Below are 16004 nucleotides of genomic sequence, written 5' to 3' on the forward strand. Positions count from 1 at the left end.
ATGAAGAACAGACCAGACGGTGTATTTTAGAACACTTCGTCCACCATTTTGTTTTACTTCCCAGCAATCACCTCGCGTCGCCTTAATATGCTTGGGCTTCCTGTGTTTGGAAGCATTGTGACCAAGCCTCATATTCAAAATGGCGGACGAACTACGAACGTAGAAGACAAAACTCTAAGTTTTTCTTGGCTCTTCCTTGTTTAACTGAGCAATAAAAGCTGTCATAAAGTTTGTTTGATATATTATTTCCCAATATGTCGTCTGGACATAGAAAGAGAAGAATTGAGGTAAGCTGAATAGTGAACTAATCTACGTTTTCATGACGATCTTCATTGACCAATTTTGATCGATGTTTCCTTTGATTATTGCTTGCGATGATCTAATTTTGTAGGAAGGAAATTCATCAGACGACGACGATGATTATGAGCCTTACGTACCCTTAAAAGAAAGAAAAAAGATGGAGGTACTGCAATTTTAATATCATGGATTTGCTGATCATGCATAGCTTTTCATGCACTTTGTCAAATGTATTTATAAGCCTAACTTATCCATCCTTTCTTATTTGCTTTATATTAGCTGCAAAAGAAAGAAAAACTTCTGAAAAGAAAGACTACCTTGGAGAAGAAGGAAGAGAAAGATACCAAAGTAAGTTTTCATACAGATAAAGACACCCTAATAAGTGTGTTACAACTGAAGCAAGTAAATATAAATATTATGTTTAAGTCACTAAAGACATGCATTTTTATCACCCATGCCAAGTAAGCAGTATGTATGGATTTGGCTGCAGCTCACCCTCCTTCTCTGTGACCCTCAAATCTTTCCAGTTTTATTTTCTCTTCATTCTGAATTTTTGATTATACAGAAATCTCTTGAGAACGATGAAGGTCAATTTTCTGCTCCTGTGCCTAATGTCAGTCTGCTTGATCAACACAGTGAGCTCAAAAAAATTGCTGAAGGTAATAGCTGCATGGCTATAAACCATGTTAATAACAACAATATAATAATAGTACATGCAGGTAGAAAATCCCAAGAAAATAAACAGTGATGTTAATTAAGATTTGAATTGTGTTTAAACAAGAAATCTTAATTCTTGGAAAAAGAAAATTCGGAGCTCAAGGTGGGATTCAAATCTGTGACCTCCTCTGCTTGGTAGTCAAATGCTCTAAACCAGCTGAACTACTAGCACTGCAACTTATGTTGATGAGCGGTGTCTAGATGGTTTTTAAGCCCTTCACTTAGGAAAAATATTGTTTGATAACCTTAGTGGAAATTGATTGTGAAAAAAATAATCATGTTAATAACTTGAAGTCTATTTCATGAATCTCTCTCTAGAAATGAGTTTAGGAAAGGGAAATGGAACAAGAAATGTTTCAAAGAGCAACAGCATAGTGATTTTGAAATAACATGTAAGAAGTACAGTATTGCCATTTACTTACGTATTTTATACAACTATTTTTTTAATTCGATATAGCTGTTAAAGAAACACATTATGATAAACAGCTGAAAGAGGAAGAAAAGATATTGGAGAGTATTGCTGAAAGAAAAGGTATTGATATTTTTGTTAGTGTTGTATGGACCTTAATTCTTACATGGCAACCATGTGGACTGGAATAATAGATTTTTCCCTGCATGACCTCACATTCAAACGCTTCAGGAGGAGGTTAAACATGGGATTTTCGTTGGCAGGAAGGTTAAACATAGGGTTTTCGTTTTTATTGGTTTGGCACAATGTGACCAAGGTCCAGGTGTTGAGGTTATTTGTGTATGTAATTAATGAATATTTACTAAAACTATTAGTTATCCTTTGTTTTAGCTCTTATGGCAGTTGGAGAAATAGCAAAGGGTATAGTGTACACAGAATCTATTAAGACAGGGTAAGCTAGACTATGGATGAAATGTTAAATAGTATTACCATTGTGTTATTTTGTTACACTTAAATTATTCTTATTTTTAGCAATCAGAGGGTATTGTTTGTCTCTGATTGTAAAGTGGTTCACCTACTTATTCCCCACTTTTTCTCTTCCTCCTATGAACCTTCCCTTTATCTTTCTCCTTTCTTTTCTTCCTTCCTTCCTCCTACCATTTTCTCATCCTGCTTTCCATCTTTCCTTCTCTTCTCTACAGGGGTAGAGGGGGGGGGGGGGGGGGGGATTCAGAGAAAGAACAAATTACAGAGTTTTTATGGAAGAAAATTAGAATTTCCAGGGGTGGGGGGAATTTTGAAAAAAATTCAAAACATTTTCTATGGGGGGGGGGGGGAGGGGATATGGATAATTTTAGGAACTTACATTCTAAGTATTTTTTCCTATACTTTATAGAAGAGGTATAATTAATGACAATAATATGTGCTGTACCTAATCTTTTCTTTAGATGGAAACCTCCAAAATATGTGTTGTCCATGCCTAAAGAAAAGTTTGAAAAAGTCAGGAGAAAATGGCACATTTTGGTAGAAGGGTCTGACGTACCTCCTCCTTTGAAGTCTTTTAAGGTAAGACCAACATTTTCTTGATCATAAAACAGTCTATTGTTGAAAAACCTTCTTTGTAAAAATTAGACATTTTAAAGTGCACTAAATTTTGTACCTTTGTACAATTTATAAGTAATTATCATACAATAAATCCACCAGTTATTTAGTATTGTTGTTGGACCCAAAGATAGATTGATTACCTAGTTTATTAGATAGATTCACCTTTCATTATCAATTGTTTCTAATCAGGAGATGAGATTTCCACGTCCCATCATAAATGCACTGAAAAAGAAAGGAATTGTACACCCTACGCCAATACAGATCCAGGGCTTGCCTGCAGTGTAAGTGGATGAAATCTAAACTAGTATTCAGGGCTCAAAATATTTGCCAGTTATTAGTTAATGTCTGGCCAGATTTGGAACTTGTCCAGTCAAATCTTTACCTTGCTGGACATCTTGACCAGTAACATTGAACCGATGTCATATTGTGGCTGACAACTTACCAGTCATTTTTAGCCCTGCTATTACTAAGCAGATAATATGCTTTTAGCAGGAAATAGCATGAAATGAGTGCATAGTTCCTGACCAGAAAATATTCTCTTCCCTTTCACTTGGTTTCCCAAAATGCAGCCTTTTTTAAAATTTGATTTGCCTGTTTGAACCCCTTAATGGCAATCCTGAATCCGCCACTGTGCATACATATCTCTTTTTAGAGAGATGTACTGTGCATACATATCTCTTTTTAGAGAGATGTACTGTGCATGCATATTTCTTTTTAAAGAGATATGTATTCACAGTGGCGATTTTGGATTGTAATGAGGATTGTACTAAAAGTACTCTTTAGGTAATATTATTGATTTACAATTCATAGGTTACTAATATCATGACTTTTTTTTGCTATTTTAGGTTAATGGGAAGAGATATGATTGGTATAGCATTTACTGGATCTGGAAAGACTCTAGTCTTTATCCTACCCATCATCATGTTCTCTTTGGAACAGGTACATCATTCAATACTTTGAATTGTTGCAGAAAATAGCCATTTGCATAAAGAAGGATTGGTAATAGGCCCGCTTAGCTTGAGTATAATTCATAAAAAGTTCTAGAATATATACCTTTTGGTAATCATGTACTTCATGATCAGCCGACACATGTCGGTTTGACTATCACCCGACTGTCAAACAACAGTCGGGCAATAGACGACCAACACATGTCAGCTGGTCATGAAGTACATGGCAGAACAAAGCTTGTTGTTTGTATTAAATAACAAAAGAATTAGCAAACCAAGACAAACAATGTCAATGTCAATGTCATGTATATTTACAATACATATTGTTTATTATATTCCCTCTTTCTTTGTTGTTATTACTTTAAAATTATCAAATAATGAATGAATGAACAAACGAATGAACAAATGCACATAAAACAACATTAATAATTGATCTGTAATTAATTCATAGTATAAAATACTTTTTTAGGAAAAAGCCCTTCCCTTTGAAAAAAATGAAGGCCCTTTTGGACTCATTGTAGTACCATCGGTAGGTTATTCAAGATATTTATAATATGTATGGGCTCTAGCCTCATCTATCTTCTATTACATACTTTTATTATTAAGCACTAGTGATCATCTACGCACCACAGGTAGCTGACCAATGAAATAAACGAGAATCACCAAAGCATAGAAAGATGCTTGCAGAGGCAGTGACATGGGTTGATTTATCCTCATTTTAAACATTGAAGTTGAAATGCACAATTAGAATTACATGTAGAATACCATTTGTTTTGATCAATTTCTAGAGAGAGTTGGCAAGGCAAACATATGAAGTTATTACATACCTTTCCAGGGCTCTTGATGCAGAAGGTGAGAAACATGTAAATCTTGAACCCATCTTGCACTGTTTTTGTTATGTAAATCAAAATATTTTTGACTGTATATGATTGGATAAAACATGGAATCTTTCAAACCCAGGTTATCCGACCCTCAGGACATCACTTTGTATTGGAGGAAGTTCTATCAAAGACCAGGCTGAGACAATGAAAAGGTATTTTATGAGCAGGAGATGCTTTTATTCATCATTCCAGTAAAAAGCCATAACATTTAATTGATGTTTCCAATAGGGGTGTCCATATGGTCGTCGCTACTCCTGGAAGATTAATGGATTTATTGAATAAAAAGATTTTGACGCTTGATATGTGCAGGTATGTAGTTCCAAGTAAAAGATATACTGTACTTACCAACACCATCATCATCATCCTCATCTTCACCTACAACATTATTATGCCATCATCATCATTATCATTCATTATGTCAACAATAACAACAGCACTTCATTCAGTATAAAAATCGACAACAACAACAATACTATCATACATCATCAGCACCAGCATTAACTTCTTCACCATATCATAAAATCACTTTCATTATCATCATCATCATCATCAACACGTTACATGTAATATATACAGCATGAGTGGCCGTGTTGTATCAGATATACAACCACAAGGTGTAGCCGAGATAGATGTATATGACTTATCAAACATCTAGGTTAGTTCCTTTGTGTTTCACTAAAATTTTCAAAATTAAAGTGAATTTGGCCAAGAAAATCTAACTTAAAGTTTATGCAAATGAACACAGTTTTGTATCAGATTTACAACATTCTTCATGGTCGTGATTTCTGTTGTGTTTTCCTCATGAATTATTCATGAGTTTGATAATTCAATATACAGTATGCCAGAAATTTTTGGCTAACTTAATAACCACATATTGTTAGATACCTTGTACTTGATGAGGCTGATCGTATGATAGACATGGGTTTTGAAGAGGACGTCAGAACCATCTTTTCATATTTCAAGGTAATTAATCCCTCCAAATTATCAATATCTTTAGAATGTAATAATTTTTATTCTATCCAATGGATGAGTCCAGAAAAATTATTATATGAGTGATTTATTGGTAAAGGATGTACTAGCTTGTCAAATAATATATTTTCAATTTTTAACTCCACAGTTTCAGCGTCAGACCCTTCTTTTTAGTGCAACAATGCCTAAGAAGATCCAGAATTTTGCAAAAAGTGCTCTCGTTCTGCCAGGTATAGAATGAATTGTTTCAGTTGTATATGAAATATCAATAGTAAAAGAAGAAAAAAGAAGTAACTCACAGCTGGTGGCAAGCAGAAGCTTTTCCATGGTACTGAAAAAAATCAGGCACACAGCAACAAAGCTTGATGTAACTTCTGTTCTTATAAAATGTGTAGGCACCTTCTGTACTTGAGTTTTGCATATTCATGTAAAACCGAGACAGGCATGGAATAATGTGACATGTTTTATTCAAACTAATAATTTGACTTTAATTTGACTGTAGTGACTGTTAATGTTGGACGAGCAGGAGCTGCTAATCTGGATGTCATTCAGGTACTTACAGAACTCTATAATATTGCAATCTGTATCCATTGGTATACTCTAATTGTTCAGGGCTTCAGTTGTTCAGAACAGTTGCCCTCACTTCCGAAGTTTTCTTTGTCTTTGTTTTATTTTGTGTGTGTGCATCCCGTCCCATGATGACCCTGAGATACGATATGAAATAAAGTGATTTCTCCCATTCAAATATTTACTGTACGTACATAATGAATACTCATTTCTTATCCAACAGGAAGTGGAATATGTAAAACAAGAAGCTAAGATAGTCTATCTGCTTGAATGTTTACAGAAAACAACCCCACCGGTTTGTGCATTGTTTGTCTTTCATCTTGCACCATACAGGGGTTTAACCCAGGGTAGCAAACCAACACAGCCTTTGGAAAATGAAATCTCTTGTTAAACAAAAAAAAACATTAGCTACCTTGAAATTCCTCCGTAATAAACATGTTAGCCATTTCGAGGTTCTGGAAAAATTGGGTCGAGTGAGTATTGTAGTGCATTGTGGGACTGTTTTAGGGGTAAAATAGACGCCACCTTTGAAATAGAGGCTTTGCATCATCACGTGATAGCAGCCATGACAAGGCGCATAAAAATAGACCCCCTGGGAAACTGAATCCTTTTGTAATCTAATTTAGATTAGACCAGATTTGTTCCTGCCTCCTGTCATGGCTGCCATCACGTGATGGTGCAAAGCCTCTATATGTCCCCTACAACATTCCCACAATATACAGAAATGCTAAATCGATCCAATTTTTTTTCTCAACCCCAGAATGGATAATATAATCGTAGTATGTGTGCATTAAACTTCATATTTGTATTTTCAGGTCTTGATTTTTGCTGAAAAAAAGAAAGACGTAGATGATATCCACGAGTATTTGTTGCTCAAGGGAGTAGAAGCTGTAGCTATTCACGGTGATAAAGGTATCACACATTCTTTATTGTAAAAATCCATTATAATCTAGAGCCTTAGCGATGATCATGCCAGAGTAACCCAGTTTCAGTGCCAAAGCGGCTTGCCGTGACCATGAAGACACGGTGTCCAAGCATTTTCATTGGATAGGCACTGAAAAGGTCAACGCCATTTCTAATTGATGTGTAAACATTCGATGCAGATATGAAGTGTAGTGACTGTGACGGTACCGTATCAACGCACTGGTTGTATTGCAAGACGAGAGCGATGATTTCGAAATGGGACAATGCCATTTCTATTAATTCATTTTATGCGCGCACTTTACCGTAACGGTGTCGTATGTCTTTGATACTTTGTCTTCATAATACCTTTGTTTCTTAACTTTAGATCAAGAAGAACGTGAACATGCAATCCAGGGATTCCGTCAAGGGATCAAAGACGTGCTTGTAGCTACAGATGTGGCATCTAAAGGACTCGATTTCCCTGACGTCCAACATGTTATAAATTTTGATATGCCTGAAGACATCGAAAACTATGGTATGATAGGACTGATTAAAGACCCTTGGGGGTAGGGTGGGGTGGCATCTTAAAATGTAACGTGCGTGTGTTTTTTTTAGGGAGAAGAGGGGTGGGGGTTAGATGGAGTGACGCCCCCTCCCCATTGGAAAATCCTGGACACACCTCAACCCCTCCTCATCCCTAGTACAAAAGCTCTCTATAACTCACATGTTTGTTCTTGTATTTTAGTACACAGAATAGGTAGAACAGGTCGATGCGGCAAGACAGGAATAGCTACTACATTCATCAACAAGTCTTGTGGTAAGTGTCATCCATCCATTTATTCGTTTCCCATCCATCTATGCATCCACCCTTCTTTCGTTCATTCATACATCTTTTTACTCTCCTCAGCAGCCGTCATTTGTTTCGGTCCCAGATCCTCACGGGCACTGTCCGACAGTTGGGAAAGAGGAGACTAACATCATTTCGCGCCGTTCACCAATTAGTTCCCTAGAATTAGAATTTCCTGACTCCCCGTTTCGTTTCTTCCTATGACTCTTATTCTTTTCATTACCTTGAAGTTATTTACCATGTTGTTTCCTCCTGTTTCCGTCGTTTTGTAGATGAGTCTGTACTCCTTGACTTGAAGCACTTGTTAATCGAAGCCAAACAGAAGATACCACCAGTACTAGCTGCTTTACAAGCAGACAACGAGGAATACCTTGAACTTGGAGGTAAGATACAAAGAAAAGGCTCCACAAAGGACCAATCCCAGAATATATAACAACACTGGTTATTAATAATGATGCTAAACGGGCTGTCACAGAATCATGACCCGTACGAGTAATTCTTAACTACCACAAGGAGAGAAATATTGATACCTTGTTCACCTCACCCTTCATCCCAGAGGCTCTCTCGCTCCAGCGTTTCTCAGCTCCCTGGGCACGGTCTATCATAGAAGCTTGGTGCGGAAAAGCGATTCCTAAATACCACGAGAAGTATTGCTACCACCCTGTATATCTTTAAATTTCAGAGACGATAGTACCCAAGAGGGTCCTACGTTCTTTCATATGGCTTTTTTTAATTCTATTTCTTTTCTTTTGATTTTAATTTTCTTTTTTTTTTCCTTTTTCCTTCATTCGTATACTAAATTTGGTTTTGCCATTTATCGACCATTTTTGCGTGCACGCGAAGTCGAGACGCTTAAGAAAGTCTACTTCAGTCTTTCCTCTCAAGTGTTCTATACTCAGTTTATTAATTTTTTGCCTATCTAGATGAGCGCGGATGTGCCTATTGTGGTGGTCTTGGACACAGAATCACAGAATGTCCTAAACTTGAAGCGATGCAGTCCAAACAAGCTGGAAACATTGGACGTCGTGACTATCTTGCTCATGGCTCTGCTGATTGGTAAAACCGTGAAAATCTTGCTATCATATTCGGTATTCGAAAAACGCACATGAAGGTAGGGTAACTACTGCTAGGAGCAAGACTTGTGATCTTTTTACCGGGGGGGGGGGGGGGGGGGGTAAAAAGGTTACCCTCCCTTCATGTAAACAGACCCTACTGATACAAGACATGGTTTGACACTGCGAGGCTTGCGGAAACAAGTTAGACAGAGGATCTGAGGATGGACATTTTCAGTGATGTATAATTTTTTGACAAGAACATTAACTGTATGATACGTCATTTTTATGAAGATTCAAAAGTACTTATAGACCCCTTGCATGTGACGTCAAACCAGTGTCCCACAGATGGAGCTGCATTCCAAAGTGCTGCAAGGAGTTCACGGTTTGCATTTTTCACGTTTTAAGACAAAATTAACTACTTTCAAAAGACCGAAGATTCTTTTGCTACACTTTTTTAATGTAATTAATTTTTTCTTCCTGAGATTAACGTTTAGTCGCATGCATGCAAAGGGGATTCTGTGGGCTTGTCAAAGACGCACTGCGCATGTTCGTAAAATCACGAACTACAAATATACGATCCTTTCCCAGCCGACAGCTGCCCGAAAATTGCGATTATATAAGGATTTTTGAAATCTCTTTAATTTTATAATTTTGCCCGCTTCGGAACCTGTCGAAAGTCATGTGCAAAACGTCACAACGTATTTTGTCATTGGCATTAATTTGCTAATTGACCTCTTTGCTTTGCACCATCACGTAATGGCAACCATGACAGGAGGCAGGAACAATAGAATCTGGTCTAATCTGATTTACATGAGAAAGAATTCAGTTTCCGAGGGGAAAAGACTATTGTTATGCCTCCTGTCATGGCTGCCATCACATGATGGTGCAAAGCCTCTATACCAGTTTACTTCTGGTATCTTGAACATGCGCATTACGTTCCTATCATTCATCATTTCCGCTCAGTTCTGTGCAAAACTGCGCAACGTATTTGTGCTGGCATTAATTTGCTAATTGACCTCTTGCAATTGATTAACATTCACCAGTTTGCTTCGGCTTCTCGAATTTTATCATTCATCATCTCTAGAATGTAAATAAATAGGAATCAATAAAACGTTCCTCTGGACGTAAAAAAAAGTCTTATTATTTGTTATGTGCTGGGATGGGTGGATCTATATTTTCCTTTTTTTCTCTCTAATTTTGTAACTACTGGGCTACCTGCGGTACACCTAGTAAATGAACCTTTTTCACACGGCAGCTATATGTTGGCTGGAGCATTGGATTTTCTCCCTCTTCGCCTAGCATTCAAGAGCTCCAGGATAAGGTTACGCGGCAAAGGTTTTATTTTCTTGGGAATAAACAGGACGCCGTGTGATCAATACCCAGCAAAATACAGAAATTGCACATTAACTTTCACACGGAGGTTTGATTTGTTTAATATCGACGCTATCAAATGAATGACATGCCGCCTGCCTTCAGATCTGACATCATATCTGCTATGAGATATTTCAAGTACATTTTCAACTATTTTTTAAAAAAATGTATTGGAAGTGACCTAATCAGCTTAGTGACCTCATATGTCGTCTTCAGGCACATACACTCAAACCAGACACGTTTTACTCAAAGGAATCGCATATAAAGTATTTATATCAGCAAAGACTTCAAAATAACAAACTGCAAGACATCAGTTACTCCAAGGTAAATTGTAACGTCAACGAATTTACCGTCACTATCTCGTTAACCTCAACCATCTCGTCTGTATCGTCTACAAACCACCTCTCTTGCCTCAGAGCTCAAGGTGGGGAAAGTTATATGCTGCTGCTGTTGTTGATGATGTTTAGTGGCGTACAGGGCCGGGGAAAATAGATCGTTAAATATGGTGGTGTTGACAACTTTCACTAGCCTGAACTTCTCCTGGACGATTAAGGCTACATTATAAAAGCGAGAGATCCCTTTTAAGATTATCTGAGATGCAAGGCTAATAGAGCATAACAGGAAATTACTTAAGAAATGGCACAAATTGCATCGAGAAAAAGTGTAATTTTTTTCGTATTTACTGGTCAGCCTAGCATCTAGAATATTTTGAGAGGCCTATTTTAGTAGCATGCGAGTAGAATTAATTGTTAGGTCTCCATTGATTTGAAGGTTTTTCTCTGGTTTTTCTCCCTCTGCAAAACCTAAGGCCTAGGGCAAACGTCGAACTTTCCATGCACCGAACTTAATTACATCGAAGAATGCCGCCTCATTATCACCTGATATCCATTGTTCTTAATGAGTTCGGTGCATGGAAAGTTCGACGTTTGCCCTAGGCCTAAGACGCCATAGATTTCACTTTGATCTGTGAGTTAGCCGTGCCTTTGATGTGCTCAGAGGCTATTTTAGGATTTTTATGGTTTTACAGATTTGGACGGGTTATCAAAGGGGTCCCCACCTTTCAGGTGAATACATATGCTATGGGGCTAGGAGGAATGATGTTTACACTTCATCCGCCTGTCATACCGCCTCAAGCACGTTCATCACAATATTCACCAATACAAAGCCGTACAGACGCATTGCTTTCGACCGAATCATTTACGTAATTCTTGACAAACTTCAATTTTAAGAGTTAATAACCTTCCTTTTCACTTTAGATTTATTCTATTGAGTCTGTGTTTGATCAGATGGTCTTAAGGGTGTGTGGTAATAAAACTGTTTTGATATATTCTCTCTCTTTTTATTTCGAGGATAATCCTTGCTGTACGTACGAAGATGGAGATTAGAGTGATTTTGGCGTTGTCTTTTTTGTGTACTGTTGCAGCTAGTGTACCAAGTATTGATGAACTAAATGGTAAGTATTTTAGATTTAAATCGAAAGGGTGGAAAGAAAAAGAATAATGGATTCCAGAAAGAACTGAAAGAATTAAGGACGCCGGGATAGATAAGGAAGGAAAAGAAAAGAAAGGAAGAAAGGAGGAAGGAAGGAAAGAAGATAGAAAGGAAGGAAAGGAAAGGAAAGGAAATTAAAGAAAGAACAGAGAGAAGGATGCCTTGAAAGGATGGAGGGAAAGAAGGGGAAAATAGCCGGAAAATAAAGGAATATTTAGTTACATCCACGTTATATTAAACTGATTACGTCCCATAATTCCGTGTTTGTAAACTTTATTGTGATATAATAAGGTCTTCATAGTTTTGAAAGACGATTTTTTTTAAAAACTTTAAAGGCTTTTGTGAAATAGGCATTGTTGTAGCAGGAATTTTGTATTGATTCACAAATTCTTTCAGAACTGTACAAGCAAGAACACGTAAGGAACAAGCGGTCTGGTAAGAACGTACGATTTTCGAAAAAACCATGTATTCGATCATACATTTCTAAAACTGGCAAAGCATCTTGGTAGTGAGAGATTGAATGTATATATAGTGTATTTCACAAGGGGGAAGGGTTGACCTTGGGGTAATATGGGGCCTTAAAAGTTGGAGTGTCGGAATTAGCCAGATTTATACATCTTTATTATACATTTGGACAAAGCAAGTACAATAACACGTTCTCTTAAAATTCGTTACACGTGCAGATTGTGTAGATCAGATGGACTATTGCTCATCGTACAAACCGTATTGCAACGACCCGGCATATAAAGATTACCTGATGAAAGAGTGCAAGAAAACATGCGGCTTTTGTACAAAGCGTAAGTACACAATGATGCTTGTATCATCTCTTGCTACATCACCTAACAATCTCTACCACCAACTATGCGAATATGTTTTATTCGTCACTTAACAGTCGCATTCACATCCATTTACCACCAACTATCGCCATCCACCACCCCATCTATTAGAAGGTATCACTCAGCATTTACCATACATCACCCTATCAAACACCTATCACCACCTGCTACCCACCATCCACCACCTAGCCTCTATATACAATAACACTAAACATCCCCTATAACTTATTGCTCACCATTTACCATGCATCTAAAATGTCTGCCACCCACCCACCCACTCACTCTCTCAACACACTACCATCTCATCCATCCACCACCTAGCATTTATTTACAATAACACTAAACATCACCTATAACTTATTACTCACCATTTACCATGCATCTAAAATGTCTGCCACCTACCCCCCCCCCCCCCCCCCCCCCCACTCAATCACTCTCTTAACACACTACCACCTCTACAAACCATCCACCACCTAGCATTTATTTACAACAACACTAAACATCCCCTATAACTTATTACTCACCATTTACCACCATGCATCGAAAAATTAGAAGAATAAAATCAACTTCTAAGTTCCACCTCGATCATGGAATGAAGGACACATACAGATTGTTAAAATAAGAATGCTTTAATTTTTCATTTTATTTCATTGCTGGCACCCATCCACCAACAACCTCCGAATCACCACCAATAAATGGTTATTATTGTCAACATTTCCATATATTTTGTTTGTAGCCTGCTTGGACAGGTACCCAAAGTGTACTGTTTATCTGAGTTCCTGTGCCATAGATAGTTACAGAAAATCACTGGAGTACTACTGCTCAAAAACTTGTGGGTTTTGCCAAGGTAATAAAACCATTACACTGCCACGTCTCTGTCTTAATCGTCGTTTGTTTGTTATTTTGCTTTTGTTGTTTTTTTCCTGGTTTTGCTTAGAGCTGTTTTTTTTTCTTTTCTTTTTGCTTGCTTGCTTGCTTGCTTCCTTTCTTGCTTGCTTGCTTGCTTGCTTGCTTGCTTGCTTGCTTGCTTGCTTGCTTGCTTCCTTGCTTCCTTGCTTCCTTGCTTCCTTGCTTCCTTGCTTCCTTGCTTCCTTGCTTCCTTGCTTCCTTGCTTCCTTGCTTCCTTCCTTCCTTGCATGTTTGAACCGTATCTGACGAGTATTACGGCGAATACGATAATATAAGACTTTTCCATTACCTACTCACATTTTACTTTCTTTACTTGTAGTACCAACAACTACACAGCCTCCAACAACATTACCGAGAACGGAAAAACCTATCGATCATGGTAAATATTAAGACATCCATGTACATCAATCGCGATATAGAGCGAGCGAAATGTTTTCCCATTTCAGACCACGTGTCATTCTCTTGAGAATAAGATCCTTTGTTTGAGTTGTATCCATATTATGAGTCTTCTTACGCTAACTGTTAACCAAATACATGATACTCTAAGAAATGAAACGCGGTTTGAGATGGGAAAACATTACAGCCAAGGTAAAGCGGTCTATTGGAACATAGGACGAGCAACAATACCTCTGAATATAAAGACTCTTTATTACTTGAGTTATTCCTACAACCGTGTAAATGTTCAGACGTGATAATGAAAACATGTTACTAAAGGGTGTGACGCATTTATGTCCTTCGCGTAATTCGTGGACTTTGTTTATCTAATCTTGTTCTTGTTATGCATATGACATAATGGTTGTTATGGTGAAGTATACATAAGACGGAAAGGGGGGAGGGGGGATGGGGGTCGGGGGAGACTTGAAAATGCTAATTGATCAAAAGTTCATGATTTCAATTTGACGTATATTACCTTAGCCGATCGTTTGGAGATCCATACTAGTAGATACGAAAGCAATTTCACAGCACCCACGATTCTCTGCAATGTTTCTTTTCTCTATCATCCATTATGGTGGCAATGTCTTCTGTCATATTATCCAATATGGCGGCAATATCATCCAACATGGTGGTCATGTCTTTAACCCTTTGATTTTCTCTTCAGGTAACATCAAATGTGGAACAAAAGGCAAGGGGAACACGAGAATAGTCGGCGGCACTCGAGCCAAAAAAGGAGCCTGGCCTTGGCAAATCTCAATGAACTACAAGAATAACAAAGCAGCCAAGACCCCTCATTGGTGTGGAGGTTCTGTTGTGGCTAGACAATGGATCGTTACTGCTGCTCACTGCTTTGTTTATGGGGACAACCCCGATGACTATACCGTGGTGATGGGTAACAAGACTGTATTGTTCTTTAGATAGTAATAGCGTGATCGAATTGGCAGGGAAAAAGCAGAGAAAACGATTAAGAAAAAAAGGCGCCTTGGAAGAGAATGATGATTAGGGGAAAAAGGATAGGAGAGAAAGAGGGAGAGAGAAAGTGGAATGGAAAAAAGATATTAGTTAACCGAAATGGAAAGAGAAAACGAATGAGAAAACAAATGAGAGACGAAATTAAAAATAGAAAAGGAAAAAGAGGGAGAGTTGGAGAGAAAGGGACATGAGAAAGGAAAAGAGAAAACCAATAAATGAAAGAAAATGATTATAGTGAAACAATAAGAAAATATAATTTCTATTTCCAGTTTCAATCACGTAAGCGTAGCCATTTCATACGTCTTGTTTCAGGTGAACACGATCTGAATGTCACTGATGGCTATGAGCAGAAAATAGGCATTGAACGTATCATCAAGCATCCATTCTACGACGCCTACAATAACCACGACTATGACGTGGCTTTGATCAAACTGAAGTCCAACCTGATCTTCAATGATCGAGTACGACCAGTATGCCTGCCTTCAAACGATTATCCAGCAGGGACTAACTGCTATATCAGTGGATGGGGACATCTCTTTGAGTCAGGTCACGGACCATGGGTACTGCACCAGGTAAGGGACTAACTGATATATCAGTGAATGGGGACATCTCTTTGAGTCAGGTCATGATGGACCATGGGTACTGCACTAGGTAAGGGACTAACTGGTACATCAGTGGATGGGGACATCTTTTTTTTGAAAGCTCATGATGGACCATGGGTACTACACCAGGTAAGGGACTAACTGGTACATCAGTGGATGGGGACATCTTTTTTTTGAAAGCTCATGATGGACCATGGGTACTACACCAGGTAAGGGACTAACTGGTACATCAGTGGATGGGGACATCTCTTTGAGTCAGGTCACGGACCATAGGTACTGCACAAGGTAAACCATGCAGATCTATTTCAGAAATTAATAAATATCTTGATATATTTCTAGGCAATGGTTCCCTTGGTCTCACGAAGTGTTTGTCAAAAATCCTATGATGATCTTCGCTACAAGTTAACAGCACGCATGCGCTGTGCCGGTAATGGAATTGGCGGGATCGACGCATGTCAAGGAGATAGTGGCGGACCGCTGGTCTGTAGGACTGGGGATACTTGGTATCTAATGGGCGCCATTAGCTGGGGAATCGGCTGCGCGCGCAAGAACAGATATGGTGTGTACGCTGACATGATGGATCTGAAGTACTGGGTACAAGGAACTATACATGTAAATTAAGAAGATTAAGCACCTTTACTCACATTAAAAGATATCAATAAACATGCGCCAAGCGTCTTCTAAATGAACAA

General features: G+C 38.1%; 2 protein-coding genes across 3 annotated transcripts; both read left to right on the forward strand.

Moving 5' to 3' along the window:
* The first annotated feature begins 58 nt into the window (after window positions 1-58).
* Window positions 59-9830, forward strand: LOC116298654 (putative ATP-dependent RNA helicase DDX41). The gene is made up of 22 exons (XM_031707177.2): window positions 59-287; window positions 392-463; window positions 577-645; window positions 863-956; window positions 1472-1546; window positions 1814-1874; window positions 2371-2488; window positions 2717-2808; window positions 3373-3466; window positions 3944-4003; window positions 4263-4326; window positions 4435-4507; window positions 4584-4664; window positions 5237-5318; window positions 5473-5554; window positions 5827-5876; window positions 6115-6186; window positions 6707-6803; window positions 7180-7329; window positions 7540-7611; window positions 7914-8024; window positions 8565-9830. The coding sequence occupies exons 1-22, from the start codon at window positions 255-257 to the stop codon at window positions 8699-8701; spliced, it is 1839 nt and encodes a 612-aa protein (XP_031563037.1). The 5' UTR covers window positions 59-254; the 3' UTR covers window positions 8702-9830.
* Window positions 9831-10254: 424 nt separating this feature from the next.
* LOC116298650 (trypsin) lies at window positions 10255-16004 on the forward strand. 2 transcript variants are annotated; one of them, XM_031707174.2, is made up of 9 exons: window positions 10255-10391; window positions 11417-11520; window positions 11955-11993; window positions 12242-12355; window positions 13131-13241; window positions 13623-13682; window positions 14403-14630; window positions 15023-15282; window positions 15652-16004. In XM_031707174.2, the coding sequence occupies exons 2-9, from the start codon at window positions 11442-11444 to the stop codon at window positions 15931-15933; spliced, it is 1173 nt and encodes a 390-aa protein (XP_031563034.1). In that variant the 5' UTR covers window positions 10255-10391; window positions 11417-11441; the 3' UTR covers window positions 15934-16004. The 2 variants fall into 2 exon arrangements, with proteins under 2 accessions (XP_031563034.1, XP_031563033.1); XM_031707173.2 differs by having other exon boundaries at window positions 10307-10491.

This window comes from Actinia tenebrosa, unplaced genomic scaffold (genome assembly GCF_029948245.1).
Source record: "Actinia tenebrosa isolate PJP-AT-01 unplaced genomic scaffold, QUT_ActTen_1.0 PGA_scaffold12__29_contigs__length_12842862, whole genome shotgun sequence".
NCBI classification, from domain to species: Eukaryota; Metazoa; Cnidaria; class Anthozoa; order Actiniaria; family Actiniidae; genus Actinia; species Actinia tenebrosa.

Coding starts and splice junctions, on each gene's coding strand:
- LOC116298650 (XM_031707174.2), top strand. CDS start 11,442: ATGGAGATTAGAGTGATTTTGGCGTTGTCTTTTTTGTGTACTGTTGCA. Junction 12,356..13,130: donor ATGCGGCTTTTGTACAAAGC/GTAAGTACACAA, acceptor TTTTGTTTGTAG/CCTGCTTGGACAGGTACCCA. Junction 15,283..15,651: donor GACCATGGGTACTGCACCAG/GTAAGGGACTAA, acceptor ATATATTTCTAG/GCAATGGTTCCCTTGGTCTC.
- LOC116298654 (XM_031707177.2), top strand. CDS start 255: ATGTCGTCTGGACATAGAAAGAGAAGAATTGAG. Junction 288..391: donor ATAGAAAGAGAAGAATTGAG/GTAAGCTGAATA, acceptor CTAATTTTGTAG/GAAGGAAATTCATCAGACGA. Junction 5,555..5,826: donor AAGTGCTCTCGTTCTGCCAG/GTATAGAATGAA, acceptor ATTTGACTGTAG/TGACTGTTAATGTTGGACGA.